Source organism: Orycteropus afer, unplaced genomic scaffold (genome assembly GCF_000298275.1).
Source record: "Orycteropus afer afer isolate SDZICR_OR568_19922 unplaced genomic scaffold, OryAfe1.0 scaffold00057, whole genome shotgun sequence".
NCBI classification, from domain to species: domain Eukaryota; kingdom Metazoa; phylum Chordata; class Mammalia; order Tubulidentata; family Orycteropodidae; genus Orycteropus; species Orycteropus afer.
Window position 1 is genome coordinate 12,156,092 of NW_006921644.1, and position 27,862 is coordinate 12,183,953.

A 27,862-nucleotide genomic window follows, 5' to 3' on the forward strand; every position below is an offset into this window, starting at 1 on the left:
GTTCACGTTCACTGAAGGCTGCTGGTCTCTATTCACGTTCATCAAAGGCTGCTGGTCTCTATTCACGTTCATCGAAGGCTGCTGGTCTCTGTTCACGTTTACTGAAGGCTGCTGGTCTGTGTGTTCACGTTCACTGAAGGCTGCCGGTCTCTGTTCATGTTCACCGAAGGCTGCCGGTCTGTGTGTTCACGTTCACTGAAGGCTGCCGGTCTGTGTATTTACAATAGTTCATCGAAGGTTGCCAGTCTCTGTTCACGTTCACCAAAGGCTGCCAGTCTCTGTTCCCGTTCACCGAAGGCTGCCGGTCTGTGTGTTCACGTTCACCGAAGGCTGCCGATCTGTGTGTTCACGTTCACCAAAGGCTGCCGGTCTCTGTTCACGTTCACCGAGGGCTGCCGTTCTGTGTGTTCACGTTCACCGAAGGCTGCCGGTCTGTGTGTTCACGTTCTCCGAAGGCTGCCGGTCTGTGTGTTCACGTTCACCGAGGGCTGCCGGTCTGTGTGTTCACGTTCACCGAGGGCTGCTGGTCTCTGTTCACGTTCACTGAAGGCTGCTTGCTGGTCTCTGTTCACGTTCACTGAGTTTTTCTGTCTGACTTCGTCACTGAGCTCGTGGTGTTTCAGGGCTGTATCACATGATGTTTGGATCACGGGCCTGTCACCCCTTTCCCAGCCCTGGCGTCTCTCTTGGCTCCCCCTGTCTGTGCGTCTGTCCCAGCGGATGGTGGGAGCAGGAGCAGCTATCCCACTCCTGCCCATCTGTCAGCTGCTGGCTTTGATCCTGACCTCGTAACTATATTTTTATCGTGTTCAGAAAACTTCACTTCTCTCCTTCTGGAGGATTTTCATCAGAAGTGTGTGTTCAGTTTTTGTCACAGACATTGTCATCATCTACGGGTATAAACGCACTGTTTTCTCTCTAGGTCTGTTACTGGCTTTAGTATGTGAATAGATTTCCTAGTCCTGCCATGGCTGTGCAACTCTGGGACATAGCCCCTAGAGCCATGGTGTGTCATTGTCTTCTTGTGGTCTGGGGTCTGTCTGCTACTTCTCTATGTAGCTTGTCTGCATTAATATTTCGAGGTAATGAGACTCACTTTTCCCTCCCTGTTTTGCAGACTTGAGCCTTATGCTGACCCCTACTATGACTATGAAATAGAGCGGTTCTGGCGTGGGGGCCAGTACGAGAACTTCAGGGTGCAGTACACGGAAGCAGAGCCGTACCATAACTACCGAGTGAGTATGCTGGAGTCCGCGGGCCTGGGTCTGACGGGAGGTCTGCTCCTGAGTCACCCCCTTTTCCATGGAGGACGTGCTGTGGGCTGACACCTGTCAGCCCCGGCCGCTCATCCCAGCCAGAGTTGGTTGTTGGAGGGTTCATTCAGGTCCGTGGATTAAAGTTGGGGTGGTTTGCCCCGGACCCCCCGAGCTCATCTGTGCCCTTGCCGTGCTGTTGTAGGTGGGGTTGTTGGTACAGCAGCTTCACAGAGGGTGGTCTCCCTCCTGAGCCGCAGTTTTCAGGCCCCTTAGTGGGGAGGAGTGTGGTTGTGCTAGTTCCCTTCCTGGGTAACCTTGCTCAGGGCAGTGTGGGGCCTCTGCAGGCCACATGGAGGCACCTTGTGGAAGACGGGAGGTCGTGGCGTGTCTTGTAGCACTCTGTGCTTCTGCAGACTGCTTCATTGATAGATCCACGTGCTCAGACTGGGAGCCTCCAGATTTAGAGCTTTGAGGGGACAGGAAAAAGGTGCTGCAGGGCTGAGTGGGGTGGGGCAGCTGTTACACTTGGGTGAGCTGGTAGAGAATGGAGGGCTGCAGTGCTACCATCTCCGTCAGAGCAGACCTTACCTGTCCTCTGCTCACCCCCTAGGCGGGCCACGCCTCAGGGCAGAGACGTAGGTGGCACACCCACAGAGGCAGGGGAAGTCTGAGCGTTGCCCAGGTGCTGGGCCTATCAGTTCTGTCTCAAGAAGCACCGCAGATGGCACGGTGGGGGCTGAGGTGCAGCAGAAGCAGGTGTTGGGGGACTGTCCTAGGAAACCCAGAGCTGCCTTTGGGGGTGCTGCCCCCGTTCAGACCTGACCCACGCGGGCTCTGCTCCTCCATGTTACAGCTGCGTGGCTGTCCAGAGCGCTAAGCGCATGGCGTGACCACACCACTCTCAGATGCGCCGCTGGAGAGCAGCAGGGCTGGCCCAGCTGGTGGGGATTGTGGCATGGCTGCCGGGCTGGGCAGGACTAGCGTCCCAGTCGGTTTCCTGTGTGGGTTGGTCTGGACTCGCTGTAGGTCTGACTCCCTTCGTTCACAACACTTTAGGAAGCACTGAGATGAAGTCGCCCCTTGAGGTGGTAACTTTGCCCTCCTCCTCCCCTGGTCTCCACACGCCAGGGTTTAAGAAGCAGTCTGTGTGCTTGGCTTTTTGACCCAGGAGCGGGAGCGCGAGCGTGAGCGTGAGAACAGACAGCGGGAGCGCGAGCGGGAGCGTGAGCGAGACCGTGAGCGGGAGCGCCGGCAGCGAGAGCGTGAGCGGGAGCGCGAGCGTGAGCGTGAGAACAGACAGCGGGAGCGCGAGCGGGAGCGTGAGCGAGACCGTGAGCGGGAGCGCCGGCAGCGAGAGCGTGAGCGGGAGCGCGAGCGCGATAAGGAGCGGCAGCGCAGGAAGGAGGAGTGGGAGCGGGAGCGCGCCAAGCGGGACGAGAAGGACCGGCTGCACCGGGAGCGCGACCGTGAGAAGGAGCGCGAGAAGGAGAAGGAGAAGCCAAAGCCCCGGTCCCCACAGCCACCGAGGTAGGCCGCCCGCTGGGGTTGGCATGCTTGGGGCAGGCTTCCCACAGCCCAGGGCCACAGATCAAGCCAGGCGACATATCACCCCCGGTGTCTCCACCTGTTGCCAGCATTGGTCATTGTCAGGTGCCACAGCTGTCCTTGTGGGCATGACGTACCGCTTCTGCGTGTGGTGGCTGTCCGTGTGGGCGTGACATGGTACCGCATCTGTGCCGTGGCCGTCTGCGTGGGCGTGACATGGTACCGCATCTGTGCCGTGGCGGTCCGCGTGGGCGTGACGTGGTACCGCATCTGTGCTGTGGCTGTCCGTGTGGGCGTGATGTGGTACCGCATCTGTGCCGTGGGCGTGACGTGGTACCGCATCTGTGCTGTGGCCGTCCACATGGGTGTGACATGGTACCGCTTCTGCGTGCCGTGGCTGTCCTCGAGGGCGTGACGTGGTACCGCATCTGTGCCGTGGCCATCCGCGTGGGCGTGACATGGTACTGTGCATACCGTGGCTGTCCTCGGGTGCAACGTGGTGCTGTGGCTGTCCTTGTGGGTGTGACGTAGTACCATGTTGCTGGTTAGGCATGCACTTCCTTGCTGACTGATGCTGTGGAGCTCCATTCTGGGTACTAGTGGCGTTTGAGTGTCGTCTTTAAAGAAATGGCTCTCCTAGTCCTTTGCTGGGTTTCTAATCGGCTCTCTTTTTGCTGTTGGGTTGGCAGAGTTCCTTTAGGGCTGTGACTCCCTGGCAGATACCTGAACGCAAATTTTTCCTCCCATTCTGTGTCTTTTTGTTTTGAGTGTTTTATTTATTATCATTACAAAACATTTCAAATAGAAACTAAGACTAGTGCGATAAACCCCCCTGTGCAATAACCTTGCTTCGGGAACTAGTCTTTAAGGCTGATCTGCTTTCTTTTTTCTTAAAATCCCTTCACTTACATCCAGTCTCATAATTATCCTTCTGTTTTCCCTCCTTAATCCCCATCCCTGGTAACCAGCAAAGAAATACTTCCTTCCCTGTGGAAACCTTTGCTTGACTTTCTATGACACACTCGTAGAGTGTTTATTCTCCTGTGACTGACTGACTTCACTTAGCATAATATCCTCTGAGTTCATCCATGTTATGAGGTGATTCACAGATTCTTTGTTATTCTTCAGTGTTGCATGGTATTCCGTTGTGTGTATGCTCCACAGTTTGGTTATCTGTTTTTCTGTTGATGGGCACCGAAGTTTTCTCCTTCTCTTTGCTATTGTGAATAGTGATGCAATGAACATGGCTGTGCATATGTGTCCTAACATCCTGGCTCTCACATTTTTAGGATGTGTCCAGCTTTTTAAGGAATCACCATACCGATTTCCACAGTGGTCGTATCATTTGGCAGTCCCACCAGCAGTGTGTGAGAATCCCAATCTCTCCATATCTTCACCAGCAGTTGTTGTTTTCTGTCTTGTTGAACTTTGCCATTAGTGCTGGGGTGAGGTGGTAGCTCATGGTTGTTTTGATTTGTGTCTCTCTAATGGCTGGTGATCGTGCACCCTTTTGTTTTAACTGATAAATTTAATGTTTTAAAAGTTTTGTTACATTTGCAAACATTTCCTCCTTTGCAAGAACTTTTTTTTTTTAATTGTGATTTGGTTGAAAATTTACAGAGCAAATTCACTTTCCATACAGCAGTTCACATACACTGTCTCATGACACTGACCACAGTTTACCACAATGCAACAGCTCCCCTCCCACTTCCTCCCGATAGTTCCCTCTTGCCTGGGTTCCTCCCTTTGTGCACTCCTATCCCCTGAGCTGTCTCCCTGTGCACACGCAGCCCTTCTTTGTCCCATGATTGTTCTCTCCAAGGAGTCTATCTACCTGAGGTAAATGTTCATGACATTGAGTATAATTTCCCACAATGCAACAGCTCCCCTCCCACTTCCTCCTGATAGTTACCTCTTCCCTGGATCCCTCCCTCCGTGCCCTCCTGCCCCCGGGGCTGTCTCCCTGTGCACACACAGCCCTTCTTTCTCTCCACAGAGTGTCATCGTGGACATTTCTTCATGTGTTTGTTGGCTGCCTGAGTATCTTGTTTGGTGAAGTGTCTGTTCCTATCCTTCCCCATTTTTGAAGTAGATTGTTTCTTTTTGATGTTGAGGTGCTGGTGTTTTCTGTAAACTGTGTGCTGAGTCCTTTGTCCCAGTTTGTGGGTTCTCTTTGGGGCTGCTGTGTTTGAAGCACAGAGTTTATCACTTGGATCAAGTCCCCTTTCTTGTGGGTCGTGCCTGGTGTCCTGTCTGGGCTCCCTTGCCTCACAGCCCTCACCATCACCAGGATAGGTGGCAGGGCAGGCAGCCTTAGAGCCCCAAGCTTCGTACCAGCAGGTTGTGAACTTAGGGAGGGGTTCATACAGATTCGGGCGCGCTCTGGTCAGGGGACTCCCCACCATCGGGCCTCTGTCCGCCCAGTTGCTGGTCGTTCTGTTGGGCTGTGTCCTGTTTCCTGTCTTCCTGAAACGTCCTGTGTGGGGGTGATCCCGTCTCCTTGGTGCTGTGAGCTCCTGACCCCAGGTCCCAACGGGCCACTGCCACGCAGCCCAATCCTCTCCAGGGCAGAAGTTCCGGCAGCCATGTCTTGTCCCCGTGAGTGGCCCGAGCCGGCCTGGCCCCCTTTCAGCAGGCCTGGTCTCTCTCACAGTGAGCCGTTCATCCCAAGTCCCTCTCAGCAATGGACAGCCTGTGACAGGCTGGGGACTTGTCAACTAGAGAAAGGAACTTTGTTCCTGAGACAGGAGGTGACATCGTTAGGTCTGGAGAGTCACGTGGGAGGGTTCTGTCTTCTGCCACCGGTAGGAGGAGTGGAGCGGGCACTTGCCAGGCGGGACAAGAAGGACAGGTGGCACCAGGAGAGTGGATGGCGGTCTGCACGGACATTCTCACTGGAAGGCCCACTGACGTAGTGGCCGTGGGCGACAGCAAACACTAACAAGACCCCATTATTCCCAGCTTCTGGTGCTGGGGACCGAGAGGCACCTGGGCCGTGTGCGGTCCTCCCTGCCGCCTGAGGAAGGTGGCTGGCAGGATGCCCAGCCCCAAGGCCCTCCCTGCCTGAACCCCACCTTGTGCTACCTGCCCGCTCCATCCCTCTTCTCTGGGTCCCCCTTCTCTCTTCCCACCAGTCTGCCTGGGGTCCTGCCTCACAGGCCCAGGCCATGCACCCCGAGTCTGGTCACTGCCAGCTCATGTCTTGCTGGGAACTCTCACCAGCTTCTCTGCAGCCCTCTCAGTCCCATTCTCTCTCCTCAGGGTTTTTCTGTTGGGAACGAGAGCTATGGAGACCTTTGCCTGTTCCCACATTGGGGCTGTTCTTAGAGCAGGAGAGCCCCTTTCAACCGATTCTTGAGAAGCCTCTGTAATGAGGGAAGTCCCCCCAAACACCTCCTTCTCACCTGTGCAGCCACGCTTGGGGCCCGGTGAGCGTCTGTGCAGCCGTGCTCAGGGCATGGTGTGCTGAGTCCTGCTCCCCCAGACATGGCTGGGTCCTCAGGACCAGGGTGCAGTAAGGCTGCTGGACTGGCCCTTGGATCCCACTGTCTGTTACCCCAACATCATGCTGCATTCCCGTGGTACATCGTCTGGTCTCTTTGCTGCTTTGAGAGGCGCAGTCTCCCGTGCCACACTGCCTGGCGTGCGTGCTGGGCTGGGCACTGCTTCATCATAGCTTTGTCAGTGCCCTCCTGTTGGTGAGGAGGTTGGCTGCCAGCAGAGGGGCCTTCTCCTGAGTGTCGTGGCAGGACTGGAGAATGTCACGCCCGCGCCACTGCACCGCTGCATGGGGCTCTGAGGGGTCGCACTCCATTGTGAGAGGTGTGTGGTGAGTTTGCCCGGGGACCTTTTCTGGTTAGGCCTGACATGTGCTTCACCTCTGCGTGTGCTTACGCCTGTGCTTAAGGTCCACTCCAGGGCAGCCGTCAGCCGGTCATGGACGTGCGTGACATGGGACGGTCGTAAGCAGGTCACAGATATACGTGGATCAAGACAGCTATACACAGGTTATGGTACGTGGCTTGGGGCAGCCGTCAGCAGGTCATGGACGTGCGTGACATGGGACAGCCGTAAGCAGGTCATGGATGTGTGTGACACAGGGCAGCCGCCCTGTCTGGAACCCCAGCGCTCTGGGCGGGCCAGTCGGGCCTCCCACTCCATTCCCTGCTGGCATCAGGTTCCCACTGGTTTCTGATGACACAAGGTTGCTCAAAAGGAGATTTCCCCAGTGCTTGTGGGCCTGCCGTGAGCCGGGTGCCATCTGTCCGTTGTTGAAGACGGAGCCCTCCCCTCCCAGCCCCTCGGGTGCTTCATTCTTGGCTCTGTGACAGGCACACGCCGGGCGCGTTTCCGAGGAAATGTGCGTTGTTTTTTTTAAACCCTAGCTGGTGAGTTACAGCAGAAGTTGTCTGTCTGCTGTACATCTTAGGTACATACGTGTGTTACACGTGTTGTAGTTAGAGACAAGCATGGTACGTCCTGTTTGGATCAGTGGTGCCACAGCTGTTGCTCTGTATTTCCTGTGAGGTGTCAGGGGTGGGCAGGCCTGGGGGATGCTCCGAGGGCCCAGGTGATCTCACCGCCTGCAGCTGCGGGGCATCCCCACAGCGCCTGCCCCCCCGGAGCAGTTCAAGGGGTAGCTTTTCGTTAATCAGCCAGAAATTACGTGGATGGGGGTGGGGGTGTGGGAATTGCCGCCAGTTCCGTTTTCCTCAGATGCACTCACTCCTGATGAAACCCAGACACGTCTTCACAGTCTGGGTCAGAAGCTGCAAGGCTAGGGTCCCCTGAGTGTCGCTGATCTGCCTCCACTTGAGGAACGACCACCTGCCTTGCCCACTCCGCCTGTGGAAGGGCAGTGACACACGGCCCTGCCTGTTGCTCAGGAGTCACTGGGGCCTCAGACCAGCCGGCCAGGCCCTCAGCCGGCCATGGGGTGCTCTGGGGTCCTGCCCAGCACACGGCTGGGTAGGATTGGGACCGTGCTTGGTTGGCGTGACCCAGGGCCCTCTGTGAGGCCCGCTCCGGGGCGCAGGGTGGAGGCCTAGGTCGTGTCTTGGCCTGTCTTCATCATTCGTACACAAGCTCCTGAGAGAGGACCAAGCAGTTGTGGGGGGGCGGAGGCTGTGCAGCGTGGGCTTTCCTGGGGGGCTGAGGGGCTGAGGTTCACTGGCAGAGAGCTGAGAAGGGTGCTGCGTGGACAAGCCTGCCACGACTTGTCAGTCCTCTGGCTTTGGAGCAGAACAGCTACGATCGGAGCAGTGAGGTACACCTTGGAGGGAACGGTGACATGGGAGCCAGGCGGGAGGAGGTACACAGCCCGGAGCTGGGATGGGTCTCAGGGTGGCTGTGGGGGACTACGGAGAGGCACACAGCATGCCAGGCCCTTTGTTCATCTCCAGAGAGCTCACAAGTTGAAAGATGGAGGAAACTGCTTAGGAAAGGTAGTTTCTCAATATCCCCAGAGCCAGTATTAAAAAAACACTCGCAGCCGTCAAGTCGATTCCGACTCAGCAACCCCCTTTGGGTTTCTGAGGCGGTAAGTCTGTACAGAAGGAGTGGCCTGGTCTTCCTTCCGTGGACTGGCTGGCGGGTTTAAAGCACCAGCCTTCTGGATAGCAGTCAGATGCCTCAGGCACTGCGCCCCCAGAGCCCCTTGGGACCAGTCTAAGCAGGGCCGTTGGTGGGAAGGTCGGCTCCCCTTGGCCTTGGTCCTTGGTGGTGGTTTAACCCTTTGGGTTTCAGAGGAGAGCCCTGCTGGCCTTTACCCTCTTCCGCCACTGACCCTGCTCGAGCGGCAGCAGCCCGCGGACTTTCCAGCCTCGTGTGGCGCTCTGGGTTGCTGTGCGTGGTTCGTGCCGTGTCCCTGTGTGGCCGGTGACGTTAGTGAGTGATGGTGGACCAGCCCTTTCGCTTGTTTGCTCTGCCGTCTGCTTTGCCCTGAGATGAACTTTGCCCCTTGCTGTCTCTTGTGGCCTCACACAGCCCGGGAGATAAGATCCCCCTAGAGGTGTGAGGGGACCTGGGGGGACGTCACTGCCCTCAGATTGCGGGGTGTGGTTCTGGAAGCGTTGGTGTGGATTCTGCTTCTGCAGTGCCCCGCCCCCCCGTTTGTGCGTCTCAGCGGTGCTTTGTTAGAGCTGCGGTCTGCCTCAGTCTTGCCTCTTCGGCCCGACTCAATACAAGATGGAACACTGGTCCCAAGTGGGGCTTCGTGGTGGGGTCTCAACCCAGTCTTCCCAGAACCTCTGCTCTTAAATCGGCGATCCAGGCTGGGGCCCAGGTTCCCGGACGGCCTGCAGAGAAACTAAGGGGCCGTGTCTGCCTGTGCAGCCTCCCTGGGTGCGTTCTCTACTCAGTATCTCTGCTGTGATTTATTTCAGTAGTAGTTTCACATACGTTTTAACAGGACGTTTTCACCAAGCCCTGCATCACTTGCTATAGTGAGTCACTGGACATGAAGGTGGACCTGCTCAGTATGCCACCAACCAGCTGTGGGCCAGGCCTGTGCAGGTCTCGGTTGGTTGAGGGGAGGTGTCCCAGGCCCACCTGTGGCCCCAACACCTGCCAGGCACCATCCTGCCAGGTAAAGGAGCGAATGACAGTGCATGCTGGTTAGACGGGGTTGACGGAGATGGGGCGCCTAGACTGGCCAGCCTCCCGGAGCCAGAACCACTGCATTTTCCACACTGATGTCAGGAGACACATGATCCCCTCTGCTCCTCCCCCATGGCTGCAGCAGAGCGGTCAGGCCTGGTGTGGGTCCATCCACACGGGGCACGGCCACCCCCTCTGGCGTGAGCAGGCTGTGGGCTGTTGGGGCGCCCCTGAGAACCCGGCACCCAGCTGCTGGGTGTCCTGCCAGGTGTGGGGAACGAGCTCTGCAGAAAGTGGAGAGTGAGAGCAGTGAGAAGGCCAGGATTGCCCATGGCTTTCCCTTCCTTCCTGGACACTTCTCCCAGGAGGATCTGTGTACGTGGCCAGGCTCTTGGGGGCGCTGGCTGAGGTAACAGGGACGTGAAGCCTTGCTTCTGTGGGTCCTGAAGGTGGCTTCACGTGTTGGGGTTGCTGCTAGTCCCCAGCATCAGGATGCTAGTCACAGGAGTTGGACATGTAGCAAAAGGCAGTTTTAAAGACTGTCCTGTGACATGGCTGGATTCGTGAGGCTGGTTCACGAGGAGCTGCCTGCAAAGCCCGGTGGCGGCAGCAGGGATCCCATAGTCATGACACGTGACGGGACATCTAAGAAAAGGCTGGACCTTTGATGGAGGGAGCCCTGGACCTCTGCCTGGAAAGTAGACCTGAAAGAGCAAATGGCCGTTGGCGCACTGTGTCCTTCGTGGTGGAAGGAGCTGTTGGTTAGTACTGCTGTTTTAGGTGTAGCGTGAGTGTAGTGTTGGCAGAGAACCACCCTCACTCTTTGGAATTATGTGTCGTAGGTAAAGTGATACCTGTTTGAGATTTACCTTCCGATAACGCAGAGTGACGCGAGGGTGAGGGGCAGCTGGCCCTGCGTTGAGTGATGGTCATGGGGGCCATGCAGTGGACACGTGGAGCGCCATTATCTTCTGCTGTCTGTTGTGTGTGTGTTGTTGAAAATTCTTCAAAATTTAAAGTTTTCCAGACAAAAAAAAAAGTAGACCTGAATGAAGGGCAGGATCCTGTGTTTATTACATGAAAGGCTCTGTGTCAGTGTCAGAAAGTTCGTTCTTTTTCTCACGTTAACGGGTGTAACGAAAGAAGCATCGCAGCAAGCCTGCAGAGACATCTCCTGGTGCACGTGGGTGTGACAGCTCAGAATCGTGGAAACAGGGTTGTGGGGGCTCAACGCCTGTGAGCCGGTTTCCAGATGGGGTTCGAGGGTGAGCACTGGCAGGTTTGCAGGTGCCCATCCTGTGAGCAGTGCCCAGAGGGAGGGAGGGTGGCACCCCTGGCTCCGGAGGGAAAGCAGCTGTTGGGGATACAGCCGAGATCATTGGCAGTGGGGGACTGAGAGCCTCCCCCACTCCATGTACTAAGTAACAGATGCCAAGCGGACTGGAGGGTAGGTTTAAGAAAAAGGAAACGTCGGCTCCACCAGAAGAACAGGGTGGGGCGGGAATGGAGACAAAAGGAACATGATGGGCCGTCCAGGGTGCAGCCCGTGCGGTATCCTCGTCCAGAGCAGAGTGGAGAAAAAGAGCCAGGAAAACGCTAGTCCTGAGGACTCACGGACCACATACCCTGACACCAGAAGAACAAGATGGTGCCCTGCCAGCTGCTCTGAAAGGGTCCTTTTGGAAGGCCCTGGCTAGAGGAGGAGAAAAATACGGAACTAAGACCAGGCTCACTGACCATACAGAGATTGGCAGAACCCCCAGACTGTGGCCCTCGGTCCCCCTTCGTACCTGGGACCGAACTCAATCCCATAGCTCAGTTCTCAGCCAGACAGATGGCTCTCTGAGGTGAACAGTAACTCTGGGAAGCTACACGCTCTTTATGACAGCCAGCCATCTGAGATCAAAAGGCACCGTTTGCCCAAGGACAAAGTTCGACAGGAGAGGAGGGGAACGGAAACCAGAAACACAGGGAGGCAGTGGGAGGAACGTTACAGGAGGGAATTGCAGTCGATGACATCAAGCAGAGTACGTGCAAATTGCTGAATCGAAGATTGATTTGATCGTGAAAACCTTGAACCGTGTATGTCAAACAGCATCTCAAAATGCTATCAGCCCGGGAAGAATATAGCAAAGTCAGAGCCTTGCGATCCTTAATATACAGAGAGCTTATCAGAAACAGGACAGAGGGCTGGAGCAGAGAGCTGCAACGGTGCAGGTGGCCAGTAAGCATAGGAGGGCGTGAGCGCTCCCAGTCCGAGGGACCGGCACAGGCAGCGCGGGGCCTTTTTCTCTTTGGGGGGTGTTCTGTGTTGGTGGGTGTTCTGGGTAGGTCAGTGTGCTGTGTCTGGTGGGGGTCCTGGGTTTGGTGTCTTGTATTTGGTTGGTGTTCTTGCTTGGCTTGTCATTCCACTTCCATACCTCATGCTGGCAGCCCTATCTCAAGGTGGTGGGCTATCACTTAGGGCCTTGACCCATTTCCCTGGGCATCATCATGTGCCCACGAGCAGTACAGGCTCCCCTGGGGCTTAGGGTGTGGCACTGGCCGTGCCAGCCTCCATCCTGACATGGGGACTCCGTGGCTGCTGACGGGATCTGAGATTTTCTCTTGGTGCTCTTGGGACACACTTCAGCATCAACCAGGAGGATGAGTCTGTGGCCGGGGTGTCTGCTGGCTCGTGGATGCAACCTTCCTTTTCAGATCTTCTGAGCACAAAGCTCACCATGAGCCAGTGACGATGACCGCCATGGTCATGGTCACCAGACAGCAGTGTGTGGGACCAGGCTGGGAGGCACTAACACGTCTGCTCTTGTTTCACAGCCGGCAAGCTGAGCCCCCAAAGAAGGAGGCTACTGCCGCAGGCCCACAGGTAAAGCGGGCAGATGAGTGGAAGGACCCTTGGCGCCGATCCAAGTCTCCCAAGAAGAAACTTGGAGTGTCAGTCTCCCCGAGCCGGGCACGAAGGCGTCGAAAAACTTCGGCCTCATCAGCCTCCGCCTCCAACTCCTCCAGGTGAGAGCCCCTGTGGGGACCAGGCCCGGCCATCCACGGTCAGACTTGGCCACGGGTGCTGGTGGTGTGGGCCTGCGGCCTGATGGGTGGCTGCGGGTGCTGGAGGGTCAAGGCCAAGGGAGAGTGTTGCCGAGAGGGCAGGGGTCACACACCCCACTGTTAGCGATTACAGTGGGTGAGGAGTCACACTGGGGGCCGGCAGCTGCCCAGAGCAGCAGGAAGAAGGGGCATGTTGGAAGCAGTGATTTGACTTACCGTGAGGCTGAAAGACCAAAACAGTGGCTTGTCCATCCTGTCGCTGAGTCACAGGCCTGCCTCTGGGAGTTGGTCGGCACTCTGCACCTATGTGTGTGCACCTGGGGTGTGGCCAAGGAGAACTGGGGCTCACGGCCGAGGAGTTGGGGTGGGGTCCGGCAGCCCCACAGCACTGACTGGACCTGCAGTGTCAGTGTGAATTCGGGTTCAGACTGGATGGGTGGGCGCAGAAGTGCAGGTAAGCATGGACATGAGGCGCCGCCCACCCAGTCCCCTGGCTCTGTCCCCTGAGAGGACTGGGAGCAGCAGCCAGGCAGCCACCAGGCTCCCCCCAACAAGCGGTTGCTGCCAGGACGGGAGCATCAGCGGGAGCCTGGGATGGACCTCCTGCGGTGCCTGACAATCGGGTCAAAAGGGTGGGCGTGTCGGGGACTCCCAGCATTCGGCAGTGTGAGCCTACACAGTGACAGTCATCGGGTCTGGCACCTAGAGCCCATGCAAACACAGGTCACTAGCAGAGCAGGCGGACAGGAGCGGGGGGAGTGAGCCCGCGGGGTGCAGAGTCGGAGCGGTGGGTGCGTCCGGGGACAGGGCATCGCCCTCACAGTCCGTGTGCCTGAGGATGCAGTCTCAGAGCTGAGTCTGTCTCCGAAGCTACACGTTGAGGAGGGTGAACCACTTCAAGTAGCCCCAGGATGCCAGGGTCGGGAGCCTTGGGGGAGGGTACAAGGAGCTGAGGAGAAGGTGGCCACCACGGGTTCCTGGAGCACCTTGGGGTGCGGCAGGTCTGCATCCAGTGAGTTGGCTGGGGGAGCACTAACTTCTGTGATGTCAACAACGAGGAGCTGGGTGAGGGCTGAGACCAAGCTTGTCGGAGTGAGGGCAGCAGTCCCCCACTTACAGACCTCAGGTCTCTCGGATCTGCCCAAATGCTAGAAACATCCTGCAGCCTCTGTCCCTGCAGGAGTGCACGCGAGAGGCCTGGTACGCGGCTGGTGGGCTCCAGAGCTACTCCTCACTGGCCATGGCTTTGGAAATGCCCTATGTGTGGGGGCATCAAGGGACGGTGCCCGAGGGGTGTGTGTGTGTGAGAACACAAGAGCCAGGTCCCACTACGCCTGACCTGCCCGCCCTCCTTCACCCAGGTCGTCCTCGCGGTCCTCTTCCTACTCGGGCTCCGGCTCCTCCCGGTCCCGGTCCCGGTCGTCATCTTACAGCTCCTACTCCAGCCGCTCGTCCCGACACAGCTCCTTCTCAGGCAGCAGATCCAGGTGCGTCCCTGGGGCAGGTGCTCAGGGATGGGGCGGGCCAGTCAGGGGCCTCCTTCACGCTGGACAGGACGCAGACAGCACTCGGGCCTGTTTGGGTGCAGCCAGGCCCTCGGGTCTGCCTGCCTGCGTGCTGGGGCTCCGCTTGGAAGGCCCTTCTGGGTGTCCGGTGGCGAGTTCTAAAGGGCTTCTCTCTCTCCCAGTCCCTTTGTCCCTCTACGGTCGGGGTTCTACACAGCTCCCCAGTGACACCAGAGCCATGGGCGGCATCCTCATCTGAGTATACCAGTCACCAAGCAGTGAGGAGCCCACTAACAGGTTCAGGTACACATTCAGACACTGACATGATTGTACACATCCACCCCAACACACCACTCACTGAGCAGTAAGGAGGCCCCCCCACACACACATGCACACACAGCCCAGTACCCCAGTCACGGAGCGGGGAGCAGGCACACGTGCACGCACACAGCCCAGTACCCTAGTCACGGAGCGGGGAGCAGACACGTGCACGCATAGCAGTACCCCAGTCACGGAGCGGGGAGCAGATGCACACGCCCCAGTACCCCAGTCACGGGGCGGGGAGCAGACACGCGCACGCACAGCAGTACCCCAGTCACGGAGCGGTGAGCAGATGCACACACGCACGCACACACACACCCTAGTACCCGAGTCACGGAGCCGTGAGCAGACGCGTGCATGCCCACACACAGCCCAGTACCCCAGTCACGGAATCACAGAGCGGTGAGCAGACGCACGCACGGCAGTACGCCAGTCACAGAGCAGTGAGCAGCCGCACACACGCACACACACACCCTAGTACCGGAGTCACGGAGCGGTGAGCAGACACACACATAGCAGTACCCCAGTCACAGAGCAGTGAGCAGACACACGCACGCGCGCACACACCTTGGTACCCCAGTCACGGGGCGGTGAGCAGACGCGCGCACACACACAGCCTAGTACCCCAGTCACGGAATCACGGAGCGGTGAGCAGACGCACGCACAGCAGTACGCCAGTCACAGAGCAGTGAGCAGCCGCACACACGCACACACACACCTCGGTACCCCAGTCACGGAGCGGTGAGCAGACGCACACGCACACACACACCCTAGTACCCCACTCACGGGGCGGTGAGCAGGCACACGCGCACACACCCCAGTACCCCAGTCACGGAGTGGTGAGCAGACACATGCACACACCTGTTTCTCATGGAAGCCTTGTCACTCTGTTATTCTCCCCACTGGTCCTCGCCAACATCTCCTCGGGTTTGCTCCACACAGGAGGTGCCCTTCCTAGCAGGCACCCAGCCGCTGAGCAGTGGGTTTCTGGCCACACTTATAAAGGGTCAGAGAGGCACCTGGTCGTCACTGGACTGAGATTCGCTCTGACGGTCAAGGGCATGTGTGCAGTGGGTGGGCAGATAGGTGCATCACGTGGGGTCTGTCTGCCCGGAGTATGGAGGCTTATGCAGACTGCGGACAGTGATCAGAGAGAAGGGCCCTCCTGCGAGGTTGCAGGCCCTGCCATTTCTGAGTAAACTGCATTCGGATCCAGGCCCGTGTCCCCAACACCTCTGAGCAGCCTCAGAGTCTACGGCTTCAGCCTGAGCTTATCTGTCGTCCCAGAGCTACATCCATCCTCCTAGGCTTTGCCTTCAGGAACATGGCTGACTGTTGAGCAGGACACTCCCCATCCCGCCACCCACTCCCTGACTCGGTCTGAGGGACTTAGAGGGGGCAGTTGTCATTCAGGCCCGTGCTGCTGCTGACAGCCAGTGGGGGGGGCGCCCAGGCACCAGGTCCTCGGCTGCTCTGTCTGAGGCAGAGGGTAGTGACCTTGTGAGGCCTGGGTGCTTGGAGGAAGATGTCACAGTCAGGTGGGCCAGGGCCACTGTCCTGACCCTTCTTGGGAGTCCTTTCCTTTTGTCCCCACTATCACTGTAGGAATTTCTTCTGTGTGGCCCGTATGGTTACCTGCTCCTAATCTTTTGATCATCTTCTTATCTTTGTTAAGCAGGAAGCGTCGAGACCCTCATGTGACAGCTTTTAATCAGGGAGGCACTGTCAGGCCAGCCTTGAGCTAGCGGGGTCATGTCACCCCGGCTTACTGGGCAACCCCAGCCGTCGGCTGCCCTCAGGCGCACCTGCCCCTTGGTTTGGAACTGAGCTTGCCCTGCTCTTCCAGCTGTGGCCTCCTTTCTGGGCAAGGGCCTGTGCTGGTGGCCGGGGCGTCCCGCCCTGCATGCCACTGGGTCTCCTGCAGACTCCCTCCAACCCAGGGTGCTGCCCATTGACTCCTCTCCTGCTCCACCTGCCACTCAGGTACCTGAGCTCAGCCGGAGGGTCTGTGATTGCAGCTGTCCAGGCACACTTCACAGTAGAGCCACTGTCCCCTGAGCCCCTCCCATCCTGCACTCCAGAGTCTTCAGGGGCCCTTGCTGAACCTTAAAGAACCACCCAGAAAGCACACAGGTGGAGGCCACACAGCGTGGTCTCTGTGAATGAGGGCGTCCTCGGCAGAGCCTGCTCAGAGCACTGTGGCCTCACACACCCCTCTGCTCACTCCCAGGTCTCGGTCCTTCTCCTCGTCCCCATCACCGTCACCAACGCCTTCCCCACACCGACCCACCGTCAGAACCAAGGGGGAGACAGCCCCACCACCCGGTAAAACAGGGTAAGGCCCAGGCCTGCACAGGGCCTCCTGCCTTTCGGGTAGGATCCTTCTGATCAAGGGGGGCAGTGTCCTGGAGGCTGCAGGTGGGAGCCCTGGGCAGCCACAGGGGTCGTGATGGGGAGCCAGGCTGGGCGGCAGCCTCCCACCCCTGTGTGCATCCAGCCAGCTGGCTACCCTCTGAGCTCCAGCCCCTCGGGGTATTGTGTGAAGAATGGATGAAGATGAAGGGGTGAGATAAAGTGGAAGTGCTTGGGGGCACCAGCCTTTCTGCACCCTTGCAGGGACGGTGCTGGGTCCCTGTCTGGCGCTGGGGAGGCAGCCCTGGGGCCTGTGTGCCATGTCCAGACCCCCCTGTCTCACAGGGAGAAGACGGTGAAGAAGCCAGCCCCGCCGCCTGTCCCGCCTCAGCCCACCAAGGCCACTGCTCCTGCGCCCGAGCTCACCAAGCCGGGGGACCCTCGGGAAGCGAGGAGGAAGGAGCGGCAGGCCAGGACCCCCCCCAGAAGGTGAGCGCCCTCTTCAGGGGCTGCACAGTGAGCGCCGGGAGAGCCTGGAGCCGGGCTGGGGGGTGGGGAGCTGGGTGAGGTGCCTACCGGTCTGGCTGGCCTGTGGGAGCAGGGCCAGGGCACGGCGGGCCCTGGTGGGAGGGCAGCTCTCTAGCATCACACTGGGGCGAGGGTCTGCCTCTGAGGCTAAGGCTTTCCATGGACCGTGTGGGCAGAGGCCTGTCTGACGGCCCCGTGTGTGTTGCAGGCGGACGGTCAGCGGCAGTGGCAGCGGCAGCGGCAGCAGCTACAGCGGCTCCAGCTCCAGATCCAGGTCACTGTTGGGGTCCCCCTCAGGGCAGCTCCAGATCTGGGGCATTGTTGGGGTCCCCTTCGGGCCCCACCTCTCCTGGTCACCAGATCGGAGCTCCTCCCACCTTTCTCAGGCAGAGCCTATGGTCTGACGCCAGAGGGAGGCTGAGCCTCACCCCAAAGGACAGCTGTCCCCCTTCAATCAGAAGGGGAGGGAGAGTGACCTACACACACAACAGGGAGGCGCCCAGCCGCGGGCCGAGGCTGCTCCGGTGGCAGCGGAGCCTTTGCCTTCCTGGGGGTCCCGTGTGCCTCTGCGCCCCACAAGAGCCCAATAAGACGGAGGCAGCTGGGGGCTGCCTGGAGGCCCCTTGAGGGCAGTGGTCACAGGACCACCCTTGCCTGCTCCCACAGAGGAAGCAGCCCTGGACACCAGCCAGGCGGCATGGAGTCCCAGCAGCCCCACAGCCTCCAGGAGTGGTGCACGGGCTCCCCGGGGTGTCCAGGAGGGGACGCGGGCACCTGCAACCCCGGGGCATCAGGCAGCAACTTGGGATGCAGGACAGGCCGTCTCAGGAGCCCCCAGATGGAAGGAGAGGCCCCCAGAGCAGGACCTTCACATTCTGAGATCTGAGGGGAAGAACAGAAGGAATTCTGCTGCTCAGTTGAAAGACATGGAGGCCGGTGCTTACGTTGACGGGAACTTTCCTAAGAGCCGGGCACATGGTTTGCGGGTTTGCTCCAGGGTGGAAAGGCCTGAGCTTTAGGGAGAGCCTGGCCGCTTCTCCTTCCTGCCCCTCCATGCTCCACCTGCCCAGGTTGAAGGAGTCTTTTCTCCAGAACAGGGAACATGTGGTTCAGAGTGAGCGCAGCGGCCACCACTGCAGCACCAACATCTGTCTGCACGGGAGCACACAAAGCCCACGGGCGTGTCACCTCCAGGTGTCGTTCCCGCCTTTTCAGAAGGTGCCCTTTGAGCTAGAGTCAGGCCTGCTGTCTGCGTTAATTAACCTCACTGTAGGGGAACTTTGAGGGCTTCTGTGTCCTGTGTTTAACTAGGACTCATCTGATTGGATTTTGTCGTCACTGGCTGTTCAGTCATGTTCAGTCATCGTTCCCTTCCCAGCAACCATTGTGTCCCTCGATGAGGGAGTGGAATCCTCACCGTGGCGACCACTGAACCAGGGGCTTGGTGGGCGGGGGGCTGCCCATGCGCTGCAACAGCTCTGACAGCACCCTGTGCTGCCCACAGGTCCCTGAGCGTGAGCAGCGTCTCCTCCGTGTCCAGCGTCACGTCTAGCAGCAGCTCTGTGCACAGCGTGGACTCGGAAGACATGTACGCCGACCTGGCCAGCCCCGTCTCCTCGGCCAGCTCACGCTCCCCCACCCCTGCCCAGACGAAGAAGGAGAAAGGTACACGGCCGGCGCTGGGCCTTCACAGCAGCAGGGGAGGGCTGGCCGTTGGCGGAGGAACCGTTCCTGGAACGGCTAGGGACAGGTGCACGAGCCAGACGGGCTAGGCGCTGTTGGCAGGGGTGAAGGACACCCGGCTTGGGACTGCTGAGGCACCACACTGCAGCTGGTGACTGAGGACCTGTCTTAGCAGGAAAACCCAAAAAGGACGACAGTGCTAGAGAGGAGAAGCGGAAGAGAGACTTGTCCGCCCAGACCGCCAAGGCCACCAAGCCCTCGGCAGGCAGACAGTCACAGCAGCCCTCCACCCCTCAGCAGGCACCGCCTGGGCAGCCCCCTCAGGCCTCATTCATCACCCACAAGGAGATCAAGCTGACGCTACTCAACAAGGTGAGTCCACGGGCCCCCAGCACACCCTCAAGCGTCCGGGTCCTCCAGCGTTTGGGCCCACAGGGCGTCCCTCCTCCAGCGTCCAGGTCCCTCCAGCGTCCGGGCCCACGGGGCGTCCCGGTCCTCCAGTTCCAGGTCCTCTAGCGTTTGGGCCCTTGGGGTGTCCCGGTCCTCTGGCGTCCAGGCCCCTCCGGCGTCCGGGCCCACGGGGCGTCCAGGCCCCTCCAGCGTGCAGGCGCACGGGGCATCTGGGCCGGCATGTCCTGAGTCTGAGGCTGTCTTGCCGCAGGGAGCAGGGTGTGCTAGTCCTAGGCTCGAGGTGCAGACTGCCATTGGGGGCGGGGAGTCCCAGCTTCCCAGGGTTGTAGGAACATCCCCAGCCTGGAGCGCTCACTCTGCCTGTCCCCCAGTTGTGCCCAAGACCCTGCCAGGTCAGGGCTTGAAGCAAGGGATCTTCACACTGTTAGCCTCACCAAGCAGGCAGTCTCTCAATGTTTCTGGGTCCCCGAGGTGCCGGCCCTACTCCCACCAGCTCTGAGCCATACCCAAGTATGCAGGACGTGTCTCGGGGTCAGGGTCACCTTGACCTCCCACATCTCAAGGTAGTTTATAAGGCAGTGAGGATGTCACCCCCAGGGAGCAGACACTCACCAGAGGTGCTGCTCCCTGTGGCTGGCACGTGCCTCCTGGCTCTGCTTTCACGGCAGACGTCTGCAGGAGCATGGGGCCAACCTTAGGGGCACAGTGGGGGCTGGAGCAGGTGGTCTCATGTGCACTACATGGGCAGAGGGTGAGGACAGGGCCTTCACCCACCCCAGGGTGAGGCCCACCCTCTGGCGTCCTCTCATGCCACTGTCACTGTTTCAGGCAACTGATAAAGCCAGCAGGAAGCGCTACGACCCGTCGGACAAAGACAGGCAGAGTCCACCAGCCAAGCGGGCCAACCTGTCCCCAGACCGAGGTGAGCCACCCAGCCTGCTCGGGGAGGGCCTGCTGTGCCCACACTGGCCAGGCTCAAGCCCGTTTGCTCTGAGAGCCCTGGGGCCCCCGCAGAGCTTTCCTCCAAAGCGGACGCGGGCAGGGAGAGCGGCGTGTTCTTTTCTGTTCCCCTCCATGCCGGGCTTCACAGAAGCTGTTACTCTTCTGTGTGCGGCGGATCTCGTGTCAATGGCCTCTGACACCCTGTGTGCTCACGAGATAGGGGAGGTGAGAGGGCAGCAGGGCCAGAGCGTCACTAGGAGGTGACACTCAGGGACCTTGGGCACCTGCACCACACTTTAGGAACCACCACTCAGACCAAACTCGGGGCAAGTGTCCTGGTGGTCTGTGACAGGTAAGGCAGAGGCCCTGGGCTGTAGGTGGCCTGCGAGGGGCAGAGAGGACCCAGTGCCCGGGCTGTGCCCTGGTGCCGTGAGGAGGAAGCAGCATGGTGCTGGCCTCTCAGCTCTGCCTGTCGGCTGCCCCTCCTCCCATAGCTGAAGGCCCACAGAGTGCCTGGGGCGCCCAGGCCAGCCCCTTCCTGCCAACTAACTGGTCCCTCTCACCAGGTGGCCCCAGTGCCCAGGACAGTCACCTGTCTGTGCTCAGGGACACTGCTCCTTTCTCCACGTCACAGGTTCCCGGGACCGGAAGTCAGGGGGCAGGCTCAGCTCCCCGAAGCCCGAGCGGCAGAGAAGTCAGAACCCCAAAGCCCCTGCCACACAGCCCGACAGGTGAGTGCCCAGGCAGCAGTTGCTGGGCGCCTGGCTCTTGAGGGGGAGAGCCGTCCGCTCCTGCTGCCTGGGCACACGGGAGGGGCAGGAGTCCTTCCAGAGCTGCCCTACCACCACCACCAGTGACCCCGGGCTCCACTGCACAGCGTGGAGGGGTGGGACTTGGTCACGGGGCACCAAAGAAGGATGAGAAAGGAGGGGTTGGTCCAGAATTTTCCCTTCCCCTCAGCTCCCCATCTTGCTTGGAGCTGGAGCTTAGCTGGGGGCTCCCTCCACAGGAGGGGGGGGGGAGGGCCGGCTGTGGGCAGAATGTGTTGCCATTGGGGCTCCGGCCCAGGAGCACCTCTTCTCAGTCAGCAGTGCCGGTGCAGGGCCGGAAGGACCACAGACTGAGACCGCCACCCCTGCGACCCTTGTGGGACACTCAGGGTCAAAGGGCGCGTTACTGCCTGGACTGAAGCCCCCAACACACGGTTGTCCCTTCCCCCCCAGGAAGCGCCAGCTGTCACCCCAGTCCCGGGGCTCCAGCAGAGTCACCAGTGTGCCTGGCAAGGCTGCGGACGCCAGCGCAGCCAGCGCCACCCCCAGCACCAAGGCCGGGAAGGCCAGCACCCTGTCGAGGCGCGAGGAGCTCCTGAAGCAGCTCAAGGCTGTGGAGGACGCCATCGCCCGCAAGCGGGCCAAGATCCCCGGCAAGGTGTAGCTCGTAGCCCGGGCAGAGACTTCCAAGTTTTTATAAACAGGTGCGCGCAGCCGTTTGGATTTTGCAGTTAATCTCTTATTTTGGCTGCGATTCTTTTTAAAAATTCAAAAAGGAAAAAAAAAGTTTCTCAGCTGGAGAAGAAGCCGCGCAGCTACCGAAGGCGGTGCTGAGCCCTAGCTGCCTCCCCACTGGACGGGTGCATTCCCCGAGCGGAGGCCCCCAGGAGACGGGCGACGGACACCCAGGCACCACAGCACAGCTCATGGGAATTCTGAGTCCCCAGCTGGCGCACCCACCCCGCCGGCTACATTTCCCCCACACCCCCATTTTTCCTTTGCCACCGTCGCCCGTGTCAAGGGGCGCGTTCTCGTCAGCCTTGGCGTGTGCTCCGTGTCCTCGTGGCACCCTTCTCCTCACTGTGTCCCCAGAAATCCGGACGCTTCGTGAACTACTGCAATGCTCCCCTTCACCCATTCCCAGGGTCAGAGAAATATATATATATATATTCTTGACGAAGTCTGACTGGGAGATAGATTTCCTGTCTTATTTTAAGCATCAAATTGTTTTAGTTGATTCAAAACAAAAAATAATACAGAAAAGACCAAAAAAGTAAGGCCAAGGGCATTGTGGGGCGTCTGTCTAATGTGGAGGGTCTTTTTTTGAGGGGTCTCCTAAATAAAATATTTTGATAAGCAGTTGGCTTGGCCTCCCGGTGATGTGTGCGGGAGCCCTCCCCTCCTCAGAGCTGGTGGCTGCCCCTCGCGCCCCTCCCATGCTGTCGCGGGAGCCCCCCTCCGGTGCCCAGCCCTGGGGGCAGCTGCGGCCCCTCACCTGCTGGGGCCGGAGGCCCACCACTGCCCATACACGTCTGTCGGGCTCAGGCCTGCCTCCCCACGCACAGCCTGCTCCCACCTGGACACGTGTCAGCGTGACACCCTGGCCCAGAGCACACTTGCCACCCTGACACAGTGGGGAGTGAGCCCCAAGAGGCTGTGGAGTCGGGGTCCTGGCTGCTGTGAGCAGAGACGTGGAAGGAGGCCCCCAACGCCCCACGGCTTTTACCACCACTGTCCTCGGTGTTCTTGATGGCAAACCCCAGACAGCAGTCCACCTTCAGAATTTGGGGTGTGATGGCCACCCCCAGCTGCTCAGCAAGACAAGGCCATGCTAAGCCCACTAAGTTCATGCCCACTTCTCCATGAAGCTGGGCATGACCCAGACACTCCCCTCTGACCAGCAGGAGGCCAATGCCAACCGGCCCCTGGCTGCTGAGACAGTGGCCCTAAGCTAGTGTCAGGAGGCCACGGTTGTCACCCACCAGAGCAGGTGACCTCGAAGGTGCCCGTGGGCCCCTCCGGAGGTTTGAACTCCACATGGGCACCTGTCCTGGGAGAAGCGCCAGCCACACCCCAGCAGGTCTAATGAAAACAACATTCCAGGCAGGCCCAGGCGTGACCTGCAGGGAGCACGGGCTGAGCTGTTAGCGCCCAAGTTGTGAGCACAACTGAGTCAAGGTCACTTCTGCTTGAAGGGGTCCCCAGCCCAGGAAACCCTGTTCTCAACAGTCAGAGCCGCTCCCTGAGCCTCACAACCCCGCCCACTGGGCAGGCCCCGCCCCTTCCCCCCAAGGCCTTTACAAAGGACAGGTCATTTCCTGGACTCTGAGGGTCACACCACCCTCCCCTGGGGAAAGCCACCCTGCCACCTCTGCCATGGTTGCTCCTAGACCCAAGGTGCCCTTGGAAGCAGTTCCTTCTTAATTAACGAGTGGCCATCTGAGTGTGTCCCTTAGGCACGGGTTATGGTGAAGACCAGGCCTGTGGTGGACACACTCCCCCACTGTGCACACCCCAATTCTGGTGGACGCCCGCCCTCCTGTTCACGTGCCCACTGACCCCGAGCTGGGGTGCACGCACAGAAGGGCCACCCATTTCACAGGAAGGAGGGAGAGGCCGCAGCAGAACCAGATCCGAGAAGGGACGGCAGAGCCGGGAGCAAGCCCCTCCGGCAGGCTACCTCCCTGGTCCAGCCGGGGCTGTAGGGCTGCCAGCCCGTCCCGTCGTGGTTCTGTCCCCTGCCCCTTTCCTCTCCCCGCCCGTCTGTATCCCTGCACTAGTCCAGGTCTCTGGTCTCTCGGGGGAAGGGGCGGGCCCTGCCCGGGAGCCACCGCCTCCAGGGCGGCCTCCTGCCTGCCTCCCGCAGACACCTTCCTTTCCAGTCTTGCCCAACCTGGGACTTCTGGCCTCGCGTCAGCCGCCCGCAACAAGGAGGCACCTCCACAGCCCCCGCCGCCCCGCGTCCTTCCGGCCTCTCGGGCTTCTGGTCTCACGCAACCCCGGGGTCCTTCCTACGAGTCGCCTTGGTCCCCTCAGGCAGTTTCCCCGCCTCCACAGCAGCCCTTGCAAACTGGCCATCACGACCTCGCGGACCAGCCACAGTCACTGGCCTGTTCCTGTGGCCGCTGCTACTTCAGCCGGGAGTGGCCCAGCAGGGTGGGGGCCGGGGAGGACCCTCCGTGGGCAGGACCTTCCAAGGGGAGGACCCTCCGCCTCGCGCTCCCTCGCCTTGCCCCGACTCCCCTCTGCCCCCTCACTAGTCCTCCTTTAGAAGTTTCAACTCTGGCTGCGTCAAGTCCTGGGCGACCCCTAACAGCCCTGCGCCGGCCCCTAACAGCCCTGCGTCCCAGGGCCCAAGCCCAGCCAGGGGTCTCAGGTCTCTGCCCTGTAGGAATGGCTGCGGAACTCAAGAAAAGAGAAGTGAGCTCCCTGCCATGACCATGACAGTCACCACCTATGAGATGGCAGGCCCCACCCACTGCAGGTGACGTGTTCACCCCTAGAGGGGCCTGTCAGCCAAACTGTCCCCACTTCACCTATGGGGAAACTGAGGCCGCTCCCCCTCCCCTTGGTCACGACACACTGAGGCCCCACACATGCTAGACACAAGTGAAGATATGCAGTCTAGCCTCACGTGAGGGACTGACACAACACAGCCTTGGGGGGGCTGGGATTTTTCTGGGAGACCCCTGGGTGCCCCTGTAGGGAGCAGAGCTCAGCCTGAGGAGGGCCTTCCTGGTGGTTGGAGGCTGGAGCTAACCCCAAAAAAAAACAAACTCGCTGCCACTGAGTCGATTCCGACTCACAGCGACCCCCTTTGGGTTTCCGAGGCAGTAAATCTTTATGGAAACAGATTGCCCAGTCTTCCTTCTGAGGAGTGGCTAGTGGGTTTGAACCACCAACTTTCTGGTTAGCAGTCAAATGCCTTAGGCACTGCGCCACCAGAGCAAACTGGCTCCCCAAACTGCAGGCTAACCCCAAAGCCTGTGAATGGGACCTGTTTGGAAAAGGGGGCCTTGAAGAGAGATGCCACTGGCGATGAGCTTGGCCAGGACGGGGGGCCCTCAACCTGACAGAGGCCCTGGCAAAAGATGAGAAGGACACAATCAAGGGGAGGCCATGAGAGGGGAGAGGGGAGTGATGCTTCTGTGACCCCAGGGCATCAAGGACGGCACAGCCCCTAGGAGCCAAGACAGGCCCGGGACAGATGCCCCCCAAAGCCTCCAGATGGAACCAGCCCCGTGACAAGCCGGGCTGTGTGCTCCAGAACTGTGAGAGGACACATGTCTGTCGTTTTCAGCCGCCCAGTGTGTGGTAATTCATCACGCCAGCCCTCGGAACCCATGGTGAGCTCCCGTCGTGGCTGGTAATGCAAGGAGGTGGGTGGCCCCTGGAGGGGTCACTGGGAGAAGAAACGGCCCTGGGTGCTCTAAAGGGCTGGGGAGCAACAGAACGTCACAGGAGGCGGCTCCCACTGAGGTGGCATTTTCTAATCTGTACCCCACGAGTGAGGGGTGGGGATGTCTTGTCCCCAATTTCGGGTGCAGGCATTGAGGCCAGGTCACCAGCCTGAAGTCACGCAACTGCTAAGTGGTGTCCCCACGCCTCCACAGCCCCCTGCCTCACTGTGGCTGAAGGCTTATACTCAGAGACCCTAATGGTCCTTTCTGGCACCTGCCAACAGTAGGGGGACTGGAAGAAGGTGGACCCCCACACGCATACTCACTCAGCTGCACCTGCTAGACTCTGAGTCCAGAAAACTGGGGTGAATGGGCTTCAGCCTGGGAGGAACCCCACTTTACAAATACCGTCTTAACCTCTTACTGAAACAGCCAGCAATATAGAGACAGGGACTATGTAAAAGGCTACAGAGGGCAGGGCACAGAGTTACTGCTAATGGGTTCAGGGCGGGTGAGAAAGTTCTGGAAATAGTGGGGATGGATGCACCACACGGTGAACGTAATTATGTCACTTAAAAATGGTTGGAATGGCAAATTCTGTGTGCCGAGACGCGTTTACGAAAAATTCATTGTCAAGTAGAACTAAAGAACTTTGTAACACTCCTCCAGTAGAGCAGATGTCTAGCTGGGGGCCAGAGAGGGAGCCCTGCCTGCTGGCCTGGTTGAGAAGCGGGTGTTCTGATGGAGAACTGTAAATCCTGAGTCATTTCTGATCCTGAATTATAACCTATAACTTCCTCCTTAATAAGCCTCATGACTGTGAGTGTGGTCTGTGAGTTCTGCGTGGCCACTGCAATGAATTACTGAACCGAGCTGATAAGTAGAGAGTGCCTAGGAGGGATAGATGGTGTCAGAATTTGTAAAAAGGTTGGAGAGGAAAAAAAAAAAGAAACGTTCTGTGGTAAGATGGAGGAGTAGGCAGACAAGCGACACAGGCCGTCTTCAACAAAGAAAAGAAAAGCCAATGGACAGAGATACAGAAGATAATCCTGGAGCCCTGAGCTTTGAAAGGAACTACACAGAAGTGGGTTAGGCACCAACCAGTGGGAAAAACTGAACGAAAACAGTGAGTACAGACATGGTCAGAGCTGCGGACTATCAGCTACTCTGACGGGACCAACAGCCTGAGTATTTCCAAGTGGTGTTGGGACCTGAGAATTGACCTAAAGATCAGTCGCGGTCACCAAGGCCTGCAGGATGACTGCGCTGGTGGCCTATGACTAGGAAGGGAAACAGCAAGGAGGGAGACAACCCAAGCTGTTGACTTTCCGCTGTCTGAAGGGTGAAGCCATTCTGAATGTTTACAAGCAGTGGCCATTTTGGATATTTAAAGTGACCGAGGGTGAAGCCACTTTTAATCTTTACAAGTGGCAACCACTTTGAATTTTAAAGTGATAGCATTCTCATTCAGATTCCACGGATCTAAGAACAGGCTCTGCTTGCCAAGGTTGGCAGGGACATACAAGAGGCTGACAACAGGAAAGGAGACAGGTGGTGAGTGTAAAAGTGCTGTCTGCTAGTGAATAGAGGAGCACAGCACAGTACCCTGACTGTATAGATAACATACAAACAAAGCCAAGAAAACAAAAATTGTGGGCAAGTCACTCCAAAATATAATCACAAATGAAATATAAACACAAAAACAAAACAATGCTTGGAGACAACAGAGCATCACTGTGATAGCTGGAGCTGTGTGTCAACTTGGCTGGAGCACAATTCTGTGTGGTTTGAGCTGTTGTGGTGTGGTTGTTCCCATGATGGGATCAGATGACTATGTTCTGAGAGGCCAATCTGTTGAAAGGGAGTTTCCCTACGGGTGTGGCCTGCTTCCAGTATATCCGAGGACATCCTGGGAAAAGAGACATTCTTCTGTGGATCGGGATTCTGTTGTGCTGCCTACAACTGTCCATGAATGAACAGTCCACCATTCGGCCTGGAGATCTTGGATTCGTCATTCGCTGGAGTCAACAGCCAGTGTACTGCCTGCCAGCCTTGAGCTCCTCAGCCCCTGCGGTTGCAAGAGCCAGGAAAAGCCTCCAGCTTGATGTTTGATCCAGGAACTTTGGACTTGCCAGCTTCTATAAGTGTGTGAGCCATTTTCCTAAGATAAATTTCTCTGTATATATACATATATATAAGCTTTACTGGTTTTTGTTTCTCTAGAGAACCCAGTCTAACACAATCACAGTCCACACAAAGAAGCAAGATAAAGCAGGAGAAACAAGGGACCAGGATACAGACCCAAAACCTGAGGAAGACGCAGCATTGGAACTCCCCAATTAGGAATTCAAAAGAATTATACTTAGGTATCTTCAAAGGATTGAGAGACATACCAAGGAAAACACAGACAAAACCCAAGAAGAATTTTGGAAGAAAATACAAGAACAAAATGACAAAATAAATGAAAAATTAGAAATGATTCTAAATCTACAGATAGAAAT

The 27,862-nt window shown here is 58.4% G+C and overlaps 2 protein-coding genes across 2 annotated transcripts in view; both read left to right on the top strand.

Moving 5' to 3' along the window:
- The window catches only part of ZC3H18 (zinc finger CCCH-type containing 18), a 46,018-nt gene extending 24,393 nt beyond the window's left edge, over positions 1-21,625 (top strand). The window contains exons 7-19 of the mRNA XM_042780732.1: positions 1,118-1,235; positions 2,425-2,536; positions 2,612-2,783; positions 12,219-12,410; positions 13,811-13,936; positions 16,506-16,610; positions 16,973-17,116; positions 17,364-17,429; positions 18,660-18,820; positions 19,014-19,210; positions 20,078-20,171; positions 20,826-20,922; positions 21,415-21,625. Coding sequence (XP_042636666.1) covers positions 1,118-1,235; positions 2,425-2,536; positions 2,612-2,783; positions 12,219-12,410; positions 13,811-13,936; positions 16,506-16,610; positions 16,973-17,116; positions 17,364-17,429; positions 18,660-18,820; positions 19,014-19,210; positions 20,078-20,171; positions 20,826-20,922; positions 21,415-21,625 — 1,795 coding nt within the window. The remainder of the gene's footprint in view (positions 1-1,117; positions 1,236-2,424; positions 2,537-2,611; positions 2,784-12,218; positions 12,411-13,810; positions 13,937-16,505; positions 16,611-16,972; positions 17,117-17,363; positions 17,430-18,659; positions 18,821-19,013; positions 19,211-20,077; positions 20,172-20,825; positions 20,923-21,414) is intronic.
- A 1,198-nt stretch (positions 21,626-22,823) lies between these two features.
- The window catches only part of IL17C (interleukin 17C), a 12,364-nt gene continuing 7,325 nt past the window's right edge, over positions 22,824-27,862 (top strand). The window contains exon 1 of the mRNA XM_007939226.1: positions 22,824-22,911. Coding sequence (XP_007937417.1) covers positions 22,824-22,911 — 88 coding nt within the window. The remainder of the gene's footprint in view (positions 22,912-27,862) is intronic.